The 25453-nt window shown below is 40.6% G+C and overlaps 1 protein-coding gene across 1 annotated transcript in view; it reads left to right on the top strand.

Annotated features, from left to right (window-relative positions):
• Positions 1-18904, top strand: part of TYR (tyrosinase) — a 54440-nt gene extending 35536 nt beyond the window's left edge. Inside the window, 3 exon segments of the mRNA XM_032679425.1 lie at positions 4901-4962; positions 4965-5081; positions 18581-18904. Of these exon segments, the coding sequence (XP_032535316.1) occupies positions 4901-4962; positions 4965-5081; positions 18581-18801 (400 nt within the window). The 3' untranslated portion in view covers positions 18802-18904.
• Positions 18905-25453: the final 6549 nt, after the last annotated feature.

Here is a 25453-nt window from a genome sequence, read left to right as displayed (position 1 = left end):
TTAGGGACATCAGGAGACTAATCTCTACTTAATTTAGTTAATTTCCATTTCTTAAGCTCTGGTTGCCTGTGACCCTTCTAGCTAGAGCTGTTACCCTGGAGGATTTATGGTTTATATATGGTTTATTTCTACTAATCCCAGTTTGGGTTCTCTCTATTTCCATTGTCCAAATAAAATTCCTGACAACTTTTGGTTAGCTCTTCTGTGCTTTCCTTTTCCACCTCGTCTTACCCACCATATTCATGTTCCATCTGCTCTTTTAGGTGCTGCCAGTATCTCCCAAATGGTGCCAGTCTAGCTGGAGTTGCAATGCTGAAAAAGTCTCAGTCTCTAGAAAATACCACTTCCACCTATACAAATTAGCTATACTTATCTGCTTGCTCTCTTTGTCTACATGCTGAGGAAGAAAGTAACCAATCAGCTTCTGTAGGAGCCAGACAGACTTCTCTCTTTCTCACTTAACTTCCGTCCAGTACTTTTTTTTTGTACAGAATTAGTATGGAGAATGGATATAGCAGAGCCCTGATCTGAGTCTTTGTATCTCTTTTTGTTACCCCTGGCAAAATTACGTCAAGACAGGGAGGCAACATGGAATAAAATGGCCCTTAAGATGTCCTTTAATTCATGGTCCTGCTTTGTTAGGCTCTATCAGGTCCAGGGAAGGAGGCAGAGGTTCATATAAAGAGAACATAAGAGCAGTGTTTTCCCAAGATAACCAATAATTTTAGGGAGTTCAGGTCTCCTGCTGTACCACAAACCTGACTTTTCTACAGGAGTTTTGTCCCTCCATGAAAGGACCAACTAATTACATCAGCATTTTGTCTCTCTGCATGTAGCTTTAGTTCTGCAGCCCTAAACTCTTCCAAGATTGTAGATACAGAGAAAAGAATAGGAAACAAGTACACATTTTTCAAAATACTAAAAGGAAATAACTTACATCACTGCTTTTAAGGAAGAAAAGAAAAAATGCTGTCTGCTGTAAGTGGATCAACTGCTGAGGATGGAAGAACCGATTCTCTCTGTCATGGAATTGACATGCCTCTTATTGGATAAAACAACTGTCTCTATAGACCAAGGCACATGGAAAAATTGATCCATCATAGCTGTTCATATGTGTTCTCTTTGCCTATAAAAAGTATAGCACTGCATGAAGGAGAAAATATTTGATGCTAACTGCCTTAAATATAGACAGGCCTGGAGAAAGTATCTTATTTAAAGAAAAAAGTATCCTACAATGTATGATTCAGCCATCAGAGTACCCAGAAACAAAAGGCAGTGTGACTATTTTCTCCAGATATACTTTTTTTTTGGCCCAAATCTTTTCTGTTAAGATAAGTCCCCAAGGATAGGACCATCGTTCCAATATCACTACCTGGCTGACAGCAAAAGCCACAGGCTACTTCAAGATTTCAGTTTTCCTTAAAAATGTATGAAAGGAGTTAACAGTCTTTGTTGAGGAGTTATAAAATGTAACTCTCTGATATGAAATGGCTTATGATGTCCAACAAGAAACTATTTGTACTTCACCAACAGAAATAAAGCTTAAGTTGTGCCCTCTCCGTGGACTTTTCTCCCCAGCTGAATGCAATTGGGAGATTTCTTTTTCTACTAAGCTCAGAAACTGTTCTTGAAAGGCAAGGGTAAGGTTCCTCTTGCATAACTTTTTTTACAAAATATGAGTATGACAGGAAATGGCAGTGCCCCCCTTAAAAGCAGATGAAGATGTAAAAAATACTACTGATATACTAAATCTGTCAGTTTTCTCAAACAAAATTAAAAAATCCACCGACATCCTCCTGCAAATACAGAGCATGATGCATTAGCTTGCCAAGAAAAAAATTTTGTTTTGAGTCCATCTTACTTAACAAGCTGGAAACAAGCTGGGAACAAGCTTTTAAGCTGAAATATTAAATGCAACTTCACTCAATCACTTTATTATCAAGCAGAATAAGATCTTAATCTTTCAAAGAATCAAAAAACCTCCCCAAGTACAATATAAATGCACAGGACAGAGTAAGGAAAATGTGACTCTTAAAGCCTTAAAGGATGTTTCTGAGATTTCTACGGTGGCATACACATATATTTGATGAAAGAGATTTCAGTCAAGATGATATGGTTTTATGCTGGCTAACAGAAGAACTGCTCCCAAACAACTCAATGAACTGTGCAATGTATCTTGTGCATCAGTACAACTCATCATGTAAGTAATTAACGGCGTGCTATCTCATTTAAATCTACAGATCAACTGCAAGAGCAGACAATTCAATGCTCCTGTTACTGCTACAAAAACCTTGATACCTAGTGTGGGAACCACACTGCAAATGAAGGAATCCAAAAGAAGGAATCCAAAGTACATATGTTCATTTCCATGGAAATGGTTCGCATTTGCATTCTACTTGAAAGATTACTGGCCTAAGGATTTTTTATTGAAAGCGCTTATGCAACAGCAACACTTAACTCATCCAGAGATGATGCTGCATTTCAGGGCATGTCATGCAAAGCTATTTCAGGCGAATGACGACTTTTAGCTCTGAACCTTGTGCTAATCAGCCCTCTGGATTTTCAGAATGTGACTGCTCAGCATTTTCTAAAAATCAGGCCCCAGGAAGTACCTCACATTGAACATTCCAAAGTTAGGGTATGGATCATCACCAGATTTTAAAAACCTGATCCAACTCATATCTCTACCACCTTTCTAAATTATTAGCATGTTCCCACAACCAGAGTATCTACATACCTCTAACAACCCTACGCTGCAGAGAAGAGCTATCAGCTCCCATCTGCAACTACTGGGAAAATAAGGCACTAATAGGCAGAGTACCTTACCCAAGGCATGAGTAAAAACCAGGCAGGGGAAAGATTGGAGTACACTCTCCCACACACCACCCCTCCTCAAGCTAAATTACTACTTTATTGTCTATGTGTTTTTAATGATTAAATATTAATTTCTTCATCATGTTCTCTAATGATTACAGAGTTTCTGTTCAAACTTTCTTGTGATAACTGCAGCTGAAGTCTTGATACTGTTTAAATTTATCCATCTGAAAGCTTCAGCTAAACATTACTCAGATGAGAGTCTTTCTAGACAGGGTTGATGAAATTAACTGAAGAGAGCCACAAATAAAGATTTCAACTGAAAGTAATACGTGCGTTGTTAAGAGTTGACAAGGTGTATGATCATAGTGATGTTTTCATAAATTAAATTTTTTAATTCTAAAAAAGAACCAAGATTTTGGCCCTATTATATTTTCATGAGCGTGAGAGGGTTTTAATGTGGTGGGGTGCGCGTAAAAACTCTTGGTTTTATGCCTCAAAATAAGAGTAAAGTCTAGCAACAGATCCCGGGATAAAGATCCTGATAGTCCTGAGCACATGCATTTCTGAGATAACTTGAGTCCCTGAACAGTCAGTTACTAATTAGAAGGGGAGGAGGGGAAGTCCTTGTCCTGCAGTCAGTGGCCCATGCTGAGGAGGAGCAACAGTTGAGCCAAGATCTCAAACAAAGTGCAATTTACTTATCTCTTTAGAGCATTTCTATCTCTCATAACTGATAAATGAATCCAGTGACCCCTCCCTGAACTTGATGTTGATACTCGCTTCCTACCAGTATCTTCTGATTGAGTGTTGGGTCCTCTTTCTTCATTTAAAAGATACCTGCATCTGCTTGCCTGCACCATTTTTCCACCTCCCCTATTCCAACCTGGCACATTCAGGTGAACAAACACAAAGGCATCAGGGAAAGGATCTGAGGATTGATAGAAAGAGAAGAGTTGAGCAGAAAAAGCTCAGACACAGGGAGAACTGAGAGTGTTTCGGAAGATTCTTAATTTTACTTTCCAAAACACATCTAGTAGTTGACTTGAAAATGTCAATATAAACTCTTCCCATACTGCAGCCTTTAAGCTTTCTGCCTCTGAGTTGAAGAGCAGACATACAGCCCTGTGCTGACGCACAGATAACGGGACAAACTTTGCAAGAGAAAATGGAAAGGAGCAGCTGAGGATGGAGATATGGGTAACAGCTTCCATTGGGTTTACATGGTGAGGTTTTGGTAGTTAGGGAACTACAGGCATGGCTTCTGTCAGAAGGTGTCAGAAACTGTCCCCATGTTGGACAGCACTTGTTCCAGCTGGCTGCAAGATAGACTGCTACTGGCCAAAGCTGAGCCCATCAATGACCTTGGTAGACATCTGGAATCACATATCTAAGAAGAGGGTAAAAAAAGCTGCCCGACAGCACTGGGAGAGAGGAGTGAGAATGTGTTGAACAAGAGTGCAGACACTAAGGTCAGTGAAGAAGCTAATTCTGGAGAAAGACATTTTACTGACAACAGGTCTGTCAAGTTTTTGGACTCAGATAGCTTATACCTTCTACCTCAGGTGTTTCCACTCCCTAGCTGATGTCCAACCAGCTATGGTGTGACCACACTTTAATGCAAGTGTGAAAATCCTTGGTAAGAAATTGAAGGAAGGGGAACGGGACAGAGCAGCTGGAAGCGGGACCGTTCACAACCAGCTACAAATGTTTCTGAGAGTGAGGAGGAATGACTGAGGTCTTTAATCGATTTCTATCTATCCCTTACGATCATATCAATTGCTGAGCAGAGGTTACAGTCAGGTCACAGAGAGAGAATGACTACATTTATAGAATTTAAAAGCATATTCAGCCTCTCTGCAGCACTGCAGCCTTTGCTTTTTGTAGGCTTGCATAGGAACTCAGCACTGAAGTGGATAACTTCAAATCTGGAAAGCGTTACACACATAAAAAAACAAGACATTGCATGCAACTTTATCCCAGGATTCAAAAAAAACCTAAAAGAGGCCAAACATTTTGTTTAGTTTTCAAGAAGAAAATTTCTGCTGATCTCCACCACTGATTGACATGCTTTTTCTTCCCACAGCATTTTTGAACGATGGTTAAGAAGACACAGGCCCATGCTAGAAGTTTACCCAGCAGCTAATGCACGATTGGGCACAATCGAGAAAATTACATGGTCCCCTTCATCCCTCTTTATAGAAATGGAGAATTTTTTAAATCCTCAAGAGAGCTGGGGTATGACTATGAGTATCTGCAAGAACCAGGTAATATTATAATTTTGGGTAAATGTAAAATGTACATTTTTTGCCTGTAACCTGGAATATGACTGTCAAATGAGAAGATAAAAATCCCTTTTGTTCCAGATTTTTTCCTGAATATAGTCCCACATTGTACCTTCTTGTTTTCACATTTCTGGTCTGATACAGAATCCACATACTACTATTAGAAAAGATCCAATCAAAAATCAGTCATTGATATTAATATTATCCATCCTAGCCTATTAATAGCAGAATCTGACTCAGATGATCAGCTGGTGATCAGAACTGGAGAGCAAAAGTGCTGGATTTGATCCTGCCATTTGCCCAGCTCAGCTGTTAGAGTGCCAGCACCAACAAGTGGGATTTTCAGTTTTCTGGACATGGTTCAAAGGAATGCAGATTCAAAACTCTCTTTCTGGATATAAATGTAATCTGATCCTTTAAATACCCACAGTAAAATTCATTGCAGCACCAAAGACTACACAAGGTCTGTGCAGCACTTAAAACAGTGATCCATTGACTTTGTACTTGCCCTATGGTTGCTTATATGAACACAACTTAATAATTCACTATGTTCATTTCAAACAAATTAATTTTTGTGCTGTTTAGTGATGGTTTTGACATACATTGCTATTCCGAGGTGGTTTTTACTTGGGCTTCCTGGCTGTCCTTGAGCAAAGGGAGGACAGAGGCCCTTGAGGCTGTAGCTGATGGGGAACCTCAGGTACACTATGCCATATGTAATGGTTTGAGAGACCCAAAATCCAGTTCTCGAGTCCAAGCCCCTCTCCCACATCTCAGTCCAGTGTGAGATGGGTTTTCCAGACACCACACAAGACCCAAAATGGGGGGAAGGGATTATATTACGATGACTTTACAAATAAATATTATAATACATCATATACAATCATAAACTATCTTTTCTATGATAAAGCAGTATTTACAATGGATCAAATCTCTTCTTCCTCCAAATAAAAGTCCAGGAGGGAAGAAGGAAGAGATTCTTTCCACTCTCAGAGCAACAGTGTCTCTAGGGTATTAGTCTCTCTCTCTCTCTTTCTCTTCCATGCAGTAGCTGTAGCTGGATCACTTTTCATTACACACGAGGGGGGGTCTCCAAGCCCCTCTCGGCCCTTCGACTCGAAGCGAGGGTCTACCTCTTCCGTGGGCTGTGTTCACTAGGACAAAGGTCACTTCACCACGTCATATCACAAAGTACAGGAGTATTCGTGACAGTCCCTATCTTCAGGGGATTCAAATTCCCTTACAGAGCTCCTGGGCTCTGATCTCAGGCTGCTACCTTAGCTTAGCAGCAGCGGGGGGGGGCGAAAGCCCTCCTCCGCATTCCTTCGGCCCTTCCAGTCCAGCTCCGGGATTCTTTTAGCTTCTCAGCTCCTCTCTGCAGTGCTGTAGCACTCCAAGACTCTTCTCAAGCAAGAGAATCATCCTCCTCCTCTCTAGGAGGTCTCAGAGGGGTTTGGGGAGTTTGTTTCAGTTCTTACCCAAACTCTCTCTCTCTCTGTAAAGCTTAGTTCTGCTCTGTCTCCATCAGACATTTCTCTATGTCTCTCCTCCTTGGTTGCAATGCTTGTTTGCTGCTCCTTATCTTCTGGCTCTTTGCCACTGTACTCTGTACGCTGCTCCTGCTGCTGCTCACAGTGGAGGAGAAAAAACTCCCAGCTTCTCAGCTACAGATACTTAGCCCAGTCTAACACTGTTCCAAGTCCCTGTAGCCTCCCAGCCAGGGGCTGGGGGGGGCCCAGCCCCCAGTGGGGCTCCAGGCCCTTCTCATCGTGGCCTCAGAACGTGGCCACCTTTCCAACATCAACTACAACTACAACTAACCTTCTTTTCCGGTCTGGGTGATATGTTTATATTTTGCAGAAGCATTCATTGGCTCAACCCCAAGGGCAACCACCCCCTGGGGGTTTACCATTTTATAACTTCAGGGGAAAACTGTTTTTCCTCCCACCACACCATAGTAAGTCCATAGTGATGGAATTCATAGATTCTTTTGAGTAGTGCGCATTTCCTTATTGTTTAAGGGAAAGGTTTAGTTCTCTTAAAATAAAAATGGTGCCTTGAACTGAGATTGTTCAGATACTTTGGCACAATCATTTATAGAACTGAGCCATTGCAATGATCAGATACATCTCTCATCTTCAACGCTACCAAAAGCTCCCTGTGATGTGGGATGTAGTTATCCTTGCAGAGAACTGGCCACTGAACAGGTAGGTTACTGGGCATGTTACTTTTCCTGTTGAGGCAGAAACATTCTGCGAACTTGTCCCTTCAGTTAAAAGGTAATTAAGAATTGAAAGTCCAATAATGTTATAACAATAGCATCAGATAGATTTTAGCATCTCTAGCATTGTCATAGCTTGATTTTTGTCTTTATCAAAAGAATATCAGGTCTCAGGGTATCTGCTAATGGCAGTATGTGTTTACTGCAACTTGATAAACTGTCCAATCGTACATTTAGCTTGTTTGCTCACATTTTTGTAAAAATCTAGCTTGTGTTTTTTACAGTCACCCTAGAAAATTATTTTTTGTCTATTTTATGTGTAATGAAAGAAATCTGCAGCTCTCCAGTATAATTGTTTAACGTCATTTTAGTACTATAACCAAGATACAGCAATCATTATTTCTCCTAACATATCATAAAAACAGGACATAAAATATCTAATAAACATTTCAAATATATTTTCAAAACTATAGGTTTAGTTGTTTTACTAGTGTTTTGCCTTTTTGTTCTTGATGCTATAATTTAATTTCAGATCAAGATCAGAAATACTTATTCATACATTTTAATGAAAGCCATTAGTTTCCTAAACTCATACTGTTGTTAGAATTGTACCACTCAGACGAAGTTCCAAATATCATGACTTTCAGGAATTCTAAATCCTGAAGTGATGCTGCAAAAGGAAGCAAATTATAAGCTATGTACCATTTAACAATTCACTTCTGTTTCCTCCTGGACTCTTCCTTTTTTCCGGGAGAGCACACAGTCCTCAGAAAATGAAAATCTTAATAAATTCTGCCCATGTTTTTAACACAGAGGTAGGAAAGAAGTTCCCTAATTATTTGAAAGATCAACACAAAGAATGAAATTCAATGCTGCTCAGAAAGCCCAGATAATCCTCAATGTCGCTCAACTCCTTGTTAATCTCACTGAGATGAGAGCTTGAGCTATTTCTTGTCTGAAGAGAAGAACTGGTTACAAATGGAAAATGGCTGGACTCTCAAAATGCAGATACAGATTTTCTTGCTACTCTAGTGTTAAATACAGACAAGATAGCGATGCCGGATTCCTGGTCAGAGGAAGGTATAAACAGAAACTTCTTGATACCTGAAGCAGGAAAGCCTACTGACTCTCCCTGAAAGTTCCTGTGTACTCAAGGGAGAAGAGAAAGTCTGTGATTGGCAGCCAGGAGTTACTGGAGAAATAGGGAAAAATTACAAAGGAAAAAAAATTCAGTAGCAAAGATCTGGGTGTTCAAGAACAGGCAGCATTTTTGTAGATCTTCCAAAGGAGGAAGAAGAGGAAAGGCAAAGGAAGAGGACATGATAGAGTCAGGATGAGCACACAAGATCTGACTCTATGCTGTTCTAAAGAACTGGCTTGTTTGCTTTTAAAGAAAATGGTTTAGGGGTGATTATAGTGATGTTGGGCTGACAGTTGGACTAGATGGTTTTGAAGGTCTCTTCCAACCTGGATGATTCTTTGACTCCGCAGCCATTTTGAGTTACAGTACCAGCAGCTCTGGAGATATGAAGCACGACTACACAGAGCATGATGAGGCTGGTTACAAGAAATAAAACTTGGAAAGAATTCAATGACAAATGTCATTTTAATGCTAAATTATATTGTTGTTGTGTCCCTGAGGGAAAAACCGATGCTTGGAACTCTACTTTCCACTCCAAAGCAAATCTGTGTGTGACAGTATTTGATTTTAACTGTAACTTCATTTATTTCTATATGTACGACAGTACCGAAACAGAAGTGATCACAGTGTTTATGGAAATCCATCCCTCAGGAATCAAAGGCACATGTCAGAGTGTAGTACTGGGGAGCTGCTCTGAACAGAAGCCAGAGTAGACACCCAGCTTTCCCTGACATGAGAACTCTGAGCTGTAAAACTACCACAAACCTCACCAGTTTTACTGAAAGCAAGCACTAGTTAGCATCAATAAAAAGATTTGGAAGACTAATGGCACCACCTAGCAACAGCTGTCAAAACAATTTACTGTGTCAAGAGCTATTCAAAGAGCTTATATTTCAGGGGACTGGACTAAGTCTTTTCTATATTTTTTCCTTCTTTCAGAAATGAAAACAGATAATTTACAGATGCAGTCTTGACTTTTCCCCAGAAAGTCTCCCTCTCCAATGAGAACAATATTATGGAACGATAGAATCATTTAGGTTGGAAAAGCTTTAAGATCATAGAATCCAACATAAAATGACCACTGACAGCCCAGTCAAAATCATGTCTCTTAGCACCATGTTTACATGATTTGAACACTTCCAGGGAGTGATGACTCCATCACTTTCCTGGGAAGCCTGTTCCCAGTGCTTGACAACCCTTTCCACGAAAGGAATTCTTCCTAAAAACCCAATCTAACCCTCACTGGCACAACTTCAGGCCATTTCTCCTGTCCTGAAGTTACCCTGGGAGAAGAGACTGATCCCCAGTTCGCTTCAACCTCCTTTCATGTTGTTGTAAAGAGAAGGCCCCCCGAGACTCCTTTTCTCCAGGCTAAACAACGCCAGCTCTCTCAGTCACTCCTTATAAGACTCGTGCTCCAAACCCTTTGCCAGCTCTGTTACCCTTCTCAGGACACACTCCAGCAGTGGTTTGATGACCACTACATGAGTAGCTGGGTAAACCACTTTTTATTTTTTTAAAAAACCAGACAACTATCCAATTATAAACCCAGGAATCTGACCACCAGTTTCAATTTCTGGACCCTAAGTAAGTGTGTTTCTTAACTAAGGATCTTTTAGACTCAGGTCAAAACAAGGAATTGTGACTACAATGCAGAAAGCCAGGTTGCTCCTGTATGTGTTGCACGAGGATCCATAGCTCAGATCCAGTGTCATATTGCAGCTCATTTCTATATCTGGCTCTTCAGCAATTTGACTGCAAAATTACATCCAGGTCAGTAGAAAACATGGCAGCTGGCAAATATGATACCCTCAAGGAGAGACTCCCAACTCAGGATCACACAGTGTTGGCCACAATGTGAAAGGGCAATGTTATGTTCTCAGAGGCTATTATAAAATAGTGACATGCACACAAAAATGTGGATGCTAGGACAATAAAAGGCAATTAAAGGTGGCAAAATGCTGGCTTGGGAAGTGGTTTAGATTTCTAAATTAAATAAAAGATGACAAGAAAGTATTTTGGCCTCTGGTTCTCTTCAGAAATAGATAAGGAGGTGTAAATTCAGGTTAATTAAAACAGAGAGAAACAAAGAAAACAGTAAAAAGAAAGGAAAAACAGATATTTTGATGGTTATATAATGACGCTTAATAGAAGAAGAGAATATGGATTTAAAAACATTTTTTTCTTATTTTCCTAAGAGCCTTTTAGAGGTAGAAAACTTTTGGTGAGCTTTTAACACCCGGTAGCATATAGAGTGTGGTGACATCAGATATCCTATAGACAGATCTCACCTCTTTTATAAGAAATTTTTATAAGTAAACTTTGAAAGAAGATTATAAAGTGCAAGTGATGAGGTTGTCAAATAAAAAATAAATAGTATTGCTTTATAAATACACCCAGGAATATTTGATTTATCTTCTCTCAACACTGCAAAGTAATCCATTTTTTCAGGAATCCATTCTGTGAGTCTGGCTGTCATTGCCACCAAGTGGGCAGGACAGTAACACATTACTACACAGAAGTAACAGGCAGACAAAACTCTAATCAACCTCAGCACTGAAAAATTATAAAGTCATTGTCAGAAATTACTGGATTCTTACTGTTTCTAGAGACAGCCACATTATGAATGATGAATCATAGTTTCCTGATATCCCACCTGGGGCAGAAGACAAAATTGAAAGGGAGTAGGTTGAGTTTACACCATGAGATACTGTAGCTCTACCATAAACAACCCACTAACACCCATTGCACAGCATCTTGTAGTCCAAAAATAGTGGAATATGGATGACAGTCTTCTCCAGACTTTGTCTTGTTGTAAGACATTAAAAAGCATTTTCCAAGCTGTAATAATGAGGACACTTGGATGAAATCTGTGAGAGTTGTGAAATTTTCATCACTACAAAGACAAGTAATCCTGCCCTAAAACCAACTCCAGAACCTGAATCTCATTCAATTCATCCTCCTAGTTTGATTGTGGAAGTCTCACTGGTATTGCCTTTGAATACCCTGAGGGACACAACCAGCAAAACACAAAGACACGACAAATGGCAGAAATTAACTTGTTCACTAGGGTAAGAAAAAAATTACAAGCTAGAAGTGATAGAAATGTTTGTACTGTCTCAAAGTTTGCTTTAAAACCTAATGCCCATTAACTACCCAGGTTAGGAGTAGAAATGGGTGTCAAATGTAGTAGTAAGACTGCAAACATATCAGTGGGACTATGGCAATAGATAAATTATAGAATTTTTCTTTGTTTATTTTTTGGTTGGCCAGAGGTTTTATTTCTAATTTGTGTAATTAACCATAGAAAGACTTTGCCATCCTCTGGTTTACATAGAAGGAATATCTAAAATATACAAATATTTTTTAAAAGTTTAAATGTTAGGGGATATTTTTAATCTTTGGGATCTATTATATCAATAATATGGTTTGACATTACCACAAAAGGCATATCTGAGGATGTTCAATGATAGATTTGCCATAGTATGTTTCCTCAATCATCACGCAAAATCCACATTATTACCCTAAATATAGGAGGCACATTGCTTCACCTTAAAATTACACCGTTGTGGTTTACTACTCTCTCAATAACGTTTATCAATCCACATGAAATAGACTACCTGGCATTTTTAAATTACACTAAAAAAACCCAATCTGATTTATTAAGAATAGGAAGTTATTTGTTGTTGTTACCTAGAACTAACACACTCTTTGAGAACAAGAACATGTCAAGAGTTGAATGTTAAGACCACAACTGAGGTTAGTCGCTGCTAATTTCCCATCAAAAAGAGCAGGAAGGCAAGATATTGGTTTCTGTCAGTAATGGGAGGGTAGCTATCAAGCAGCAGCTCAACCTAGCTTCCTTTTGCTTTGTCATGAACCTATTGACATGGTGTTCATGGCTGTTTCCTGTGAGGACTATTCTAAACACTGATGTAAAAGGAATGGGATTGGTATTTGCCAGTCTCCTAAAAAAACAGCTATATGTTGTCCCCTTGCTCCTAACTCCCTTGACACTTTTCCCAGGTAGTCATCAGCAAACACAACTGTTGCACTTTTGGGCCTTGCACAGTTAAAGAATCATGATAGTGGAATACTTGAAAAGGCAATTTGCAAGATTTTGGTTGAGCAGCCAGTCCAGTCAAAGGTTTTACTATTGTGTTAGAGTCACAGATTAACAGATCACAGGGTGTTATTCCATCCCTTGACATCCAAAAGTTGCCATGGCAACTTTATGATAGTGATGCCAAACTCTTTTGTGAAGCAAAAAGAAACAGGCAGTAGATGCCAGAAGATGGCTTTTGGTTTTGAACTAATTACAAAACCAGTATTGACTGAGGCTGAAAGCAAGAGAAGAACATGTATGATTGATTATCATGATATAATAAAATAGATAATTTCTTTGAAAAGAGCCTGACATGAAATGTGACATTATGTTTTATTGGGAAGAGATAGGTCAGACCTCTAAGTAATATTGATGGAGGAGAGAGATGGTTCAAGGACAAAGCACAAATTTAAGATGTCACATAGAAAACCCTCTGTGAAGGACCAGGAATCAGAATGGGAACAATTTCAGAAGTGCAAAAAGATGTACAGCGATTGAAAGGACTTAATGATACAGACTTTACAGTATTATGTATATACGTATTGTATATTTCCCCAGAATTTGTATCTCCCGGGCATGCCCAGGCTTGTCCACTTCCCTGCTTCCCTGCTGATTGGCAGGAGAAGCTGCAGAGAGGAGACAGCCTCCACTGGCCCTTTCCTTCCCCGGTTCCTCCCACGGTCCTCCCTCTTTTGTCTGTGCCCCTATCCCAATTTATTCCCCGTTTGTCTGTCTCATGGTCCACCCCATGTTCTGGCCCTTTCCCCGCCTGAACTGATAAAAAATCCTGTGCATGCCTCAATAAAGCATTCCATCTGCACCCTACCTTGTCTCCCAAACCCAGCCGCTGTGTCACGGCTCCATCCCCCCTTCGAACCGTGGCACCTCATATCCTAGACATTCTGCAAGGAATAGAACTTTGTAATAATTCTCTTTTGCTATAACATTAAAACAGTGTCAAGTTTCTGTTATGTATCAATTTCCTTTTAGCATAATTGTAATTCACTTTAAATAGCTGTATTGTTTCTAATTTGGACATGTTTGTAATATAAATACAAATGAATGGAGTTTAAAAAAAAAAATTGGAGTTACAAACTCAAGCACACAAAGTTAAGGTGTGCCAGCATTAAAGTCTATGTAAGCACAACCCACCCTCCACCTCTCCAGGTGAGCATTATCTTAATTGCATATATTTTTTCCCCAAACCCTCAAGTCATTCATACACAGCACAGACAGTATCATTAAGAAAACGATATCCAATCCTTTTCACTTCTGATTTTTGTTTTCTCAGTTGAGCAGCGTGTAGCCTAATGTGTGATTTATTGCACACTTCTGAATTTCTATCCTGAAGATATTTCCTCTAAGGCTTTTCTTTGGTGATGATCACTACAGCAGCTGAGTCCTGCAGAAATATTAATTCATATTCACAATAAAAAGGATTCTGTTAATGATCTTGTCCTCATTTGACAGATGAGAAATGAAGATAAAGAGATAATGTCCTGCATAGCCAGAGGTTTGTGGAGTTCGCTCTGAAACATCAAGAATCTAATTTTTGTGTAATTCTTAGTGTTGTATAGCATTTATATGTCTAATGAGAATACAAGTAGAAGGCTGAACATGCAGACTCTTGAAAATGCAATCTCAGAATACAAAGTTGGACTAACTAGAAAACAAGGAACAGAAAATACCCACCAAACATTCATCAAAGTAAAACTGAGTTGTAGGGACAAACTATATTCAACCTAAACTCAACCTAAACTGAATAACATCTCGGAAAATTATTCAGACTTCAACTGTTAAGGACAGCTTAACCCTAAAGGTACTGCAAACCAAAATCATAGAATCATAGAATCATCAGGGTTAGAAGAGACCTTTAAGATCATCAAGTCCACCATCAAGTGTCAACCCAGCACTACCACTGTAACCCCTAAATCACTAAATCACATCACCCAGCACCAGATCCAGACAACTCTTAAACACTTCCAGGGATGGTGATTCCACCACCTCCCTGGGCCATGCTGGACAACCCTAATGGTGAAAAATTTTTTTCTAGTATATAATCTGAATCTCCCCTGTCTCGGCTTAAGGTCATTTCTTTTCTCTCTCTACAGCACAGTAGACGAGACAGGTCCTTCTTGGCCACCTGGGCGCACTGTTGGCCCATGTTCAGCCCCTGTTAACCAGCAGCCACAAGTCCTTTTCTGCCAAAAAGTTCTCGAGTCACTCCTCCCCAAGCCTGTAGCTCTGCATGGGATTGTATAACCCAAGTGCAGGACCTGGCACTTCATCTTATTGAACCTCATGCAGCTGTCCCTAGCTCATTGCTCAAGTCTATCCAGGTCTCTCTGTAAAGTCTTCCTACCCTTGAGCAGATTAACATTCCCACTCAACTTCGTGTCGTCTGCAAATTTACTGAGGGTGCACTCAATCCTTGCATCCAGCTCATCAATAAAGATGTTAAACAGGACTGGCCCCAAAACTGAGAAACACTGTTAGTGACTAGCGGCCAACTGGATTTAGCTCCATTCTCTACAGCAATTTGAGTCTGACCATCCAGCCAGTTTTTTACCCCTGAAAGAGTCCATCCATCCAAGACATCAACAGCTAGTTTTTCTGGGAAGGTGCTGTGGGAGATGGTGTCAGATGCTTAATTGAAGTGCAGATAGACCACATCCACAGCCCTCCCCTCATCCATCTTGTCATAGAAGGAGATCAGGTTGGTCAAGGTTGCCTCTCATAAATCCATGTTAGCTGGGCTTGATCCCCTGGTTGTCCTGCATGTGTCATGTAATGGCACTCAGGATGATCTCTTCCATAACTTTGCCAGGAACCAAGGTTAGGCTCACAGGCCTGTGGTTCCCCAGATCATCCTTCTGACCCTTCTTGTAAATGGGCCTTACATTTGCCAATTCCCATTCAGCTGGAAATTATTCAGTTAACCAGGACTGCTGGTAGATGATTAAGAGTGGTTTGGCAAGTTCTTTTGGTAGTTCCCTCAATATTCTGGCTGGATTCCACTAGGGCCCATGGAATTGTGAGTGTCTAATTGGCATAGCAGGTCACTAGTCATCTCTTCCTGGATTATGGGCCTTCACTCATCTCCCCATCACCAGCTTCCAGTTCAGCTGAGGACAACTGGTCTTGATATTGAAGACTGAGGCAAAGAAGGCATTAAGTACCTCTGTCTTTTCCTCATCCCATCACTGCACTACCCTCTGCATTCAAAAAATTATGGGGACACTCCTTGACTCTCTTCTTACTGCCAATGTATTTATAGAAACTTTTTTGATTGTCTTTAACTATAGTGGCCAAATCAAGTTCAAGCTGGGCTTTGGCCATTCTAATCTTCTCCCTACACAATGTTGCAACATCTTTGGAGTCCTCGCAAATTACCCAATCCTCCTTCCAGAGATGGTAGATTCTCTTGTTTTTCCCTGAGTTCCAGCCTAAGTTCTCCGTTTTTCCAGGCCGGTCTTTTTCCCCGGAGACTTGTTTTCTTATACCCTGGGACAACCTGCTGCTGAATATCTAACAGTTCCTTTTTAAAACACATTCAGCCTTCCTGGACTCCTTTTTCCTTCAGGACTGACTGCAAAGGGACTCTGTCAATCTCCTAAACAGGTCAAAGTCTGTCTGCCAGAAGTCCAAGGTGGAAGTTCTGATGGTGCTCCTCCTTCCTTCACAGAGTACAGAAAACACTAATATTTCATGGTCATTATGCTCAAGATGGCCACTAACCATCACATTACTCACTAGTCCTTCTTTGTTCACAAACAACAGGTCTAGCAGGGCACCTCCTCTGGTTTATTTACCAGTTGTGTTATGAAGTTGTCTTCCACACACTCCAGGAGCCTCCTAGACTGCTTCCTCTATGCTGTGTATTTCCAGAGAAAACTTCTGGACTTCTGCCAGCCACTTGTAGAGTCCCTCATCAGCCTATTTTTCCTCGCTAGGTGGTCTGTAACAGACACCCACCACAACATCCACCTGTTGACCTTCCCCTTGATCTTCACCCAGAGGTAGTCAACCTTGTCATCTTCATCATTGTCAATTTCAATACATGCAAAACACTCTGTAACATATGGAGCTACCCCACCAGCTCTCCTGCTTCACCTGTCTCTTCTAAAGAGCTTATCGCTATCCATTGTAGCACTCCAGTCATGACAGTCATCCCCCCATGTTTCCATGCTGGTGACTACATCATGATTTTCCTGCTGAACAATAGCTTCCAGCTGCGTGCATTGGTGTAGATGCACTTCAGCTGGGCTAGTAGTTTTGTCCCTATCACAGGTATACCTCACCTAAGCTCATCTCTAGTGATCCTGGTCTTATCCCTTTCCCCCTCTGAGCCTAGTTTAAAGACCTCTCAATCAGCCCTGCTAATTTCCTGGGCCATGATCCTTTACCCCCTCTGAGTTAGGTGCACCCCATCTGACATGAGCAGGCCTGGTGCTGTGTAAGCCACCTTGTGGTCAAAAAAACCCAAATTCCGTCTATGGCACCATGTATTGATCTGTTGAAATTTCCTATTCCTTTCAGCATTTCCCCTTAGTACTGAAGGAATCGAGAAGAATACTATCTGCTCACCTGCTCCTTCAACTAAATGCCCCAGTGTCCTGAAGTCCCATTTTGAACCCTGAGACTTCTTCTTTCAATCTCATACCTATCCACCTGGAGTACTAATAGAGGGTAGTAGTCAGAGGGCTGCACCAAATCAGGCAGCTTCCTGGTTACATCCCTTACCCAGGCCCCAAGGCACCATTTTTTCAGAACACGGAGTATATAACAGCGTACTCTCGGAAGTACCACGATCAAAGAGGATATGGGATGGCTTCTCTGGTCACCAGTGAAAATGCAAGATGACAGGAAGATATTTACAGCCTTTATGGGGGTATACCATACTAAATATGGTCAAGTACATCTAAATCAGTCCAGATGCATAAAGAGCCTTCAAAAATAAACCACCATAGTGTTTCCCAGAGAAGGTGTCCATAGAGGTACTCTTGTTTTTTCTTTTGTTCCCTACTAGCTAGTAATTACAGCTAATAATAGCAATTAGAGATCGTAATTGGGAGATGTGGGTTCAAAATCCTCCTTGGTCCAAGGGGACAGCAATTCCAGTTTTCAAATTCAAGCCAGGTTGTTGGGTGTGTTTTGAACCCATCCCTTTCCAATCTCTATTGCAAAAGGAAAGCCCTCTATGGCAGGATTTTCATGACTCCTTAAGCCTTAGCAAGAAAAACAGAGAGACAGATGCGCACATTCATACTACAAAGCAAAAGGGTAGCTGATTATTTAACAGTGAGAATCTGCCCTGGATTCACCAGAGAAAGAGGATTTCTTGTGCAGAGAGTAACCAGAGAATAATTGTCTACTACCACTTCCCACGCAAAAACTATCAAATGAAATGAGCAGGGGGCAGGTTCAAAACTAGTGAAAGGAAGCTTTTTCCCCCATTCAACATATAGTTAAGGCAGGGATCTTATTGCTGCAAAAAGTTGTGATAAAAGTTCAAAGAGCATTTTTAAAAGATGATGGAAGGAAAAATGTCCTCCAATGACTATTACATACAACAATATCACGTTTAGTTCAGGAAATCCCTGAGCTGTAAATTGTCTGAGACTGGGTAAGTATTTTGTGAAAGGATTTTAATAGGCTTGACCTTTCCTTAAACTCTCCCTAGTATTCTGCTTCAGTAATTGTTGCCAATGGGATGCTGAGCTGGCAGGACTTGTGGCCATAGAGTATCAAACTTCTTGTGTCTTATGTTTTGATAAAACCATAAGGAGCACTGGGGACAGTGAATTCTGTTCCTGCCTTTAATATGAAGATTGAGAAACAGACTATAAGGTCTGAAGAGATTTGTTTAAAACAATTTATTACCCTCAAATAATTTCTACCACTTTTCTTCTTTATACTCAGCCTTCCAGTATTATTTATTATATGACTTCCATAAAGTGACTGTACATGGTATCATGTAAAGGGACTTTTCTTTTTCTATTTGTTTTTTCTAGCCCTTCAGTCTTTCCTAGAGTTTTTGACACCTTACCTTCAGCAAGCCCGTCAGATCTGGGCTTGGTTGGTTGGAGCAGCTGTGGTTGGAGGCGTCGTTACTGCTGTGCTCACAGGTCTCATTAAGGCCTGTCGAAAGAAAAAAAGAACTTCTTCAGAGATACAACCCTTGCTCATAGAAAGTGAAGATTACAACAATATAACTTATCAGTCCAATTTCTAGATGCCTCTGGTAACTCAGTCGTGTTACTAAGGTGCTAATCAAGCATGGAGTGTTTGATGGATGTTTACAAATACCTTGCTGAGATGTGCTGCATGAGCAGGATGGGCAGTCTTGCTCCTCAAGCCTCTTGTAACCTCCAGTGTTGTAATATCTTATCAGATCCACTCCTACAAAAATCTCCCAGATCCAACATAAGCTACCGCGCTACCCAAAGAACACCATGTATTTCCTATGGTTGATTAAATAATGCTCCTATGAAACCAGACCAGCTTGTGTGTTGGTGGCTTTAATGTATAATAATTCCCTTTTATTTGTTCTCCACCATTGTAGGCTCCAATCCCGCCCCAATCCATGTGTTTGGCACATGGATCTAGTAAGAGGTGTCTGACTGCACAATCTGTGCTACATTCACTCCACGTTTGAATGTAAGCAGAAAGAGCCCTTTAGTTCAGTGAGCAAAATATATGGTGACTATGAGTAGAGTGAATGTTCCATAGACACGTTTTTCTTCTGGGATAGAAGCATTTTCTCTCCAGTTCCCATGTCCCGTTTGCCCTTGATTAAATGTCATGAGCAGAAGAAAGAAGGATCTCAGAAACCACTTCTCACTTGCCTCAAATGCTCCAACTAGTCGTTGTCCTCTATACTATCTTTCATTTGTCTGGGTAGCTGGGAGATATTTAGGAGATGAAACCTAGTCTCACCATGCCCACCTCTGTTCCATTTGACTTAACGATTGTTCATATTACGGTCGACTTTTGGGTGCTCAGTATGCATATATTCCATGAGGCAAAAAAAGGGTATGGTGGATAGACTCTGATTGGACAGCAGGTGCCCATCAAAGTTACTCTGTCACTCCCCTCCTCAGTCAGGAAGAGGAGAGGAAATATAACAAAAGGCTCATGGGTTGAGGTAAGGAGGTGGAGAGATTACTTGCCTAATACTGTCATGGGCAAAACCAACTTGACTTGGGGAAATTAGTTTAATTTCTTGCCAATCAAAAGTCAGAATAGGATAATAAGAAATAAATATTAATTAAAGAAAAATAATATACCTTCTCCAACCTCTCCCTTCTTCCCAGGCTCAAATCCATATTTCTCTAAATCCTCCATACCAGCAGCACAGGGGGACAGAAAATGAGGGCTGTGCCACCTCATCATATGTTGTCCCTGTGAGGACTCCTTACACTCTTCCCTTGCTCCAGCATGGGGTTCCTTCCACAGGAGATAATCCTCCATGAACTTCTCCAGTGTGAGTCCTTCCCATGGGCTGCAGTTCTTCGTGAACTGCTTCAGCGCGGGTCCCTTCCATGAAGACTGCTAAATGTTGGCCTCCCCATGGGATCACAAGTCCTGTCCGCAAACCTGCTCCAGTGTGGGCTCCTCTCTCCATGGAGCCACAAGGTCCTGCCAGGAGCCTGCTCCAGCATGGGCTTCCCACAGGGTCACAGCCTCCTTTCTGCATCCCCCTTCTCTGACATGAGATTCTGCAAGGGCTGCAGGTGGATCTCTGTTCCCCCATGGACCTCCATAGACTTCAGGGACACATCCTGACTCACCATGGTCTGCACCATGGGCAGAGGAATCTCTGCTCCAGCACCTGCTCCTCCTCCTTCTGCACTGACCTTGGTGTCTGCAGGGCTGTTTCTCTTACATATTCTCACTCCTCTTTCCCAGTTGCAAATGCTTGAACACTGCAAGGAGCCTCAAGCAGGTTCAGGGAGACTGTGAGAAGGCTGAAGGAGGGAAGGTAAGTAGGAAGGAATGGACAAAAACTGCATCATTTTCAAATGGGGGAAACATGAACTTTGACAATTGGTCTGAACACTCTCCTCTAACCAATAAATGCCATGGAAACTCTCAAATGAGCTATTTTCTTTCACAAATGCCTCTAGTGGACATCCACACGGACTATATCTTGACTCTTTTCAACTGCCCAACTACATGGACTCACTTCCTTTTCAGGGTAATTGCACTGGAATTGTCCTCTGAACTATAGAAACTTGACAGAGCAGAAGATACATCCAGCAAAGGGCTTGTATATCTGTTGGGAAGGGTCCACCTACAGTGGATGTTTCTTTAGGAAGTGTCTTGTGATTTTTCACATCAAAGTGTCAGTATTCCTCTCCTGCTCTGGAAATCCTGCTTTCAAGAAGCACACAAGGACTTTTGCAGTCTCTCAACTGTCCTTGACTGAACAGTAATGGTCACAAAACCAGGCAAAAATGGAAGGTGGGAATAAAACTAGCAGTGTATTATGCAGCAATAGAAGGAAAGGTCTACACCCTGACCAATACCTGCTGATCTACTCCACTGCCCTGATTAAGGAAGACACTGGCTAAAATCTCCTCTGACTCAGCAAAGTGCAGGCCTTTTGCTAAATGAAGCTGTTCTACTTGAAAAACTCTGGTCTTAAATCCAAGAGTTGTCTCTTTTTGTATGGCTTCTGATGCTTGATCTGAGATACTACTAGACAAGTGCTCTCCAGTACCTCAGTTAAATATTAAAAACAAGCACAAATAAATGTTTCTTGGAACTGAGGTATAAGCAGGAGAAAAGGAATTATACTATGATTATATCTCAAGGGGTCAGTTCAATCTTTTAATGTGTATTTTACATATGCCAGGATATTCTATTGGTAAAAATAATGATAGCAAGAGAGGGAAAACACTCATATTTAAATTTTGATAATTTTAAATTTTAATAAATGTTGATTGTTTTCAAAGTCAGATAAACACAAATATTTTTATTCAGTCTATTTGAGGACTTCACTCAGATTGCACAGCTATTAACTATTTGTTTAATTCCTCTGGACTACTTCAACTAACAAAATGGGAAAAAAACCCCTCTGATAGGTACACAGTGAAAAGTATACTTTGACCCTCAGTGACTTTTCTAAAGCCTTGCTTGTTGTGTTTGATAACAATGGGTTGGCTAAAATATTTAAAATTATTATGTAACTCTTATTCTGAAAAATTCTTTTGAACAAATATGAAAAAAGTTAACAGAAGAAATTTGAAAAGGAAATATTTGGGGTCAGAGAAAAAAATAAAAAGTGTTTTTTATTCATTAACTGTTCACAGAAGCCTAAGTGGCATGATTGCCTGGGAATTCCAGACTCCCTGCTCTCACTCAGCTGCACTGGGCAGATGGAGATCTTTGGATATAAAAATGGTGGCAACTGCAGTGAATTTGAGATATAAAGACCCATTCAGTCTACGGAGGGAGAATGAAAATCCCATATGCTCCCAGGGGCTTCCCAGGCAGTCTCCTGTGGGAGCTGGTACACTTCTGGGGTCCCCAGTCCTGAAGTTAGAACATGAAAGGAATATGTTGGAATTGTGTATCTCAAAAGTCCCAAATGTCCAGCTTTGAGACAGTCTGAATGGCTTTGGCAGTCTGCGACAGACTGCAGCAGAGCTGTGATCCCTGGTTGGGTGGTTGCCCTGCCAGAAAAAAACTCCTGTGTTTTATTAGACATTTGTTGAAAAAAATGCCATTGTGCAAAATATTTCAGTGTCAGTAAAGCGATGTCATACTTTGAAAAATGTTCTGATAGAAAAATCCTAACTGCATTAAGCAAGTTTATTTCAATCTCTGCAGTATTCCATGGTGGCAACATTTCATTTTCACACTGGTCAAGGTAATTTCTACCAGATGTCATCCCCTTGCAAAGGACATGGCCAACAAATAATTTCTGATTCAACTCCTTAGCTGTTGGTGTCGTCTCCACAGGTTACCAGTGTTCCCTGGGTCTCTCTCTTCTGGCTGTGGCAACTCAGCATTTGCGGAAGGATGAAAGTGGAGCTTTGCCTCATTAGGTCTCCTAAATCCTACTTTTTGCCAGCTCTTGATCATCTCTTCTTCCTAAAAAGCATGGAATGCATAATTCATACTTGTGACCTATTAGTGAAAGTCTGTTTATGCTCTGCTCAGATCATTTACCAATTCCCAGGCAGGCTTCTTCCTTTCCCTTTTCTCCAACTGAGGATCTAACAGTCCATTTTCTTTCCCCAAAAGCTTAATCACAGAGAACTCATATTAGCTCTAACTGATGAAAGGGAATTTTTATCTCCTTCATACTTGTAGGCACATCCCCAAGAATTTTTCCCATTTACCATATGACCTGGTGACCATGTCTGCTTTCGGAGGGAACAAAGAACATAGCCCTGCTATTTCCAACAGTCAGCATGGTCTGTGGCCAGGAAAAGATAGTACAGTGTATATCAATATTAGTAACTAGGACAAAATTTATACAAGCAACATGTGCTGGTTCTCTCCAGCGTTGTGATGCTTCTGCTTAGGTCAGAGTTAAACCTCTTCAGAAGTGTATCTGACTGAGCACATGAAACCCCAACTGCTCCTCTTTTCTGAGCAAAGTTGTTTAGGTTCCTTCAGCACTGGAAGCAAACACCACTGCCGGCTGCAGATTGACTACACCAATCTTAGAGCAACTATTTTGTGACAGGAGAAACTGTCCTGCAGAGATGCCTCCCCATTGGCTTTCAGGGGGAAACAGGTAGCTTAACGACCAGCTACCTAAGTTTTGGATGGGTCAGAAGGAGGGAAAGGACTCTTTCAGCACTATGTCACTGAATGTTTTCTGGGCCACCAGCACTGCAGGAGATGTTGTGCTTTCTGTCTGCAGGCTACAAATGCAACAGCACATTCTTTTTCTTCTCAGCATCATGTTCAAGGTTGTGCTTACTTCTGTGTTCAAACAAATGTAAGTTAAATGTTGAAGGACCTCTTTTCTTGATAGATGTTTCCCTGAAACGGAAGCTGTAGCTCCTGTATTTTTTCATTAGGAATAAGGTAATACCTTGAGGCTGCGCTTGCCATGTAATCTCATCGAATCAGAATGGTCAGAGCTTAAACCCTGCCTTAATATTTCCCTCTGTCTGGCCAAGGTATCTTGAAACAAGAAACTTCCCATTGCCGTTAGGCAGTTGGCTCAGCCTTGGGGATTCTGATGAATCAATGACAAAAATGGGGGTTGAAAACCTAGATCCTGTGTATGTAAATCACATAAACCTTGATCCCATGGGATTGAGGTTGTTGTCTTGAAAAGTACTTGTTGGACAAGGATCCCACCAGTTTAAATATCCAGGACAGTTTCTGCAGTATCAGCACCATGTTGTTTCACACAATGAAAAAATTTCTCCAATCTAGAAAATACCTGACATCTTCATAACAAAGTACTCAGCATTGTATATCCTTGGCCTTTGCAAGAGGCTGTTACCTCTGTCAAGTTTTTAATTTTCTAGCCTGGTCTTTTACTTCCTTGGACTGTTAAGAGTTACAGTTATTCAAGGCAAGACAATGAGCAGCTGTCTGTCTTTTTCATTCTGTTCTCTCTCCCCACATTTTACCCAAACTTGTATTTTTAGCACCTGGCCCCTGCATTGAGTTAAATCTGTAATTGACCATCTGTGTGCACACATGTGTAGGGATGCAAGTCATTTTGAATCAGTCTCCATAGTGAGCTGAAAATTGGCAGCAATGAGACCTTGTCACTAAAAACAGCCTTTTACTGTAATTTTTGTAATAAACTCTAAATTAGATATGAAGTAGCTATTATAACTATAGAAAACCAACTTATTTCTGCATATCCATCTTTCACCTATTAGGCTTTCTGATGTCCATTTTACATATGGACATTTCCCCAGGAGTCTCACCTCCTCTTCAGGGCATCAGTTATGCAGAATTCACAAGATGCCAAAAAAGTTCTAGAAATCTGATTAATAAAATATGTAGAAAAACTAGTATTTTCCCCACATACCAAAAAAAAAAATCCTCTTTGAAATAAGAATTTGGCAATAAACATAAATGCTGGACTCTCACTGTGGCTTGGCACTTCAGATTATCTCCATGCAACTTGATTCCCTCTCCTATCATCCCAGACTGCACTGTTTTATCCATCCAGAAAAGGGATCCTCGAGGGCTCAGTGGTGGGATTGTCCTACAGTTTTGAGGCTGGTATAGTGATGGTAATGACAGGCATGGTACATACACGATTGCTGTCTGAGTGCGTCACGCAGGTTTTAAAGGAACTTGGATGTATAAAAACACGATCCTGCTTTTCTTCATTCCTTTCTACTAAAGAAAAAAATATTCTCAGGCAATAATAAGCAAATCAGGCATTTTCAGGTGGACTACATATTGTTGACAAATTTTCACACATTTTCCTTTAATTATAACAGTGTTAAAATGCTTCTGTTTTGAATCACATTGAATACAATTGCATGTCAGGAAGATCTGCTACTAAGAACTTGAAGGCCTGGACTGTCTTCTCGTAAATTTATGGGGGGATTGGCAGATGGTCCATTAATGGTGCTCTGCTTAATTTACTGCAGACTGATTTCATTGTCAGACAACCTGGCTGTACAGAATGAAATATATACATGGTTAGATAGCTGGAAAAATACCAAATGATCAAGCTGACGGTATTTATACAGAAACATTTAATAGTGGAATTAGGAGAAAATGTGACTTTTTTTTTTTTAAATTGAAGCACCACATTGCAGAGTAACACAGCTACAACCATTAGCTGATAGAAAAATACATATATCATGGCAAAAATATAAATACTCAAATAACTGTATACTTACAATAGTAGTAAAGTTGTACAACATATGTGCATGTGTTTGGAC

This window comes from Chiroxiphia lanceolata, chromosome 2 (assembly GCF_009829145.1).
Source record: "Chiroxiphia lanceolata isolate bChiLan1 chromosome 2, bChiLan1.pri, whole genome shotgun sequence".
NCBI lineage: Eukaryota > Metazoa > Chordata > Aves > Passeriformes > Pipridae > Chiroxiphia > Chiroxiphia lanceolata.
The sequence above is the reverse complement of the archived record's forward strand: the minus strand, read 5'-3'. Positions and strand labels throughout refer to the sequence as shown.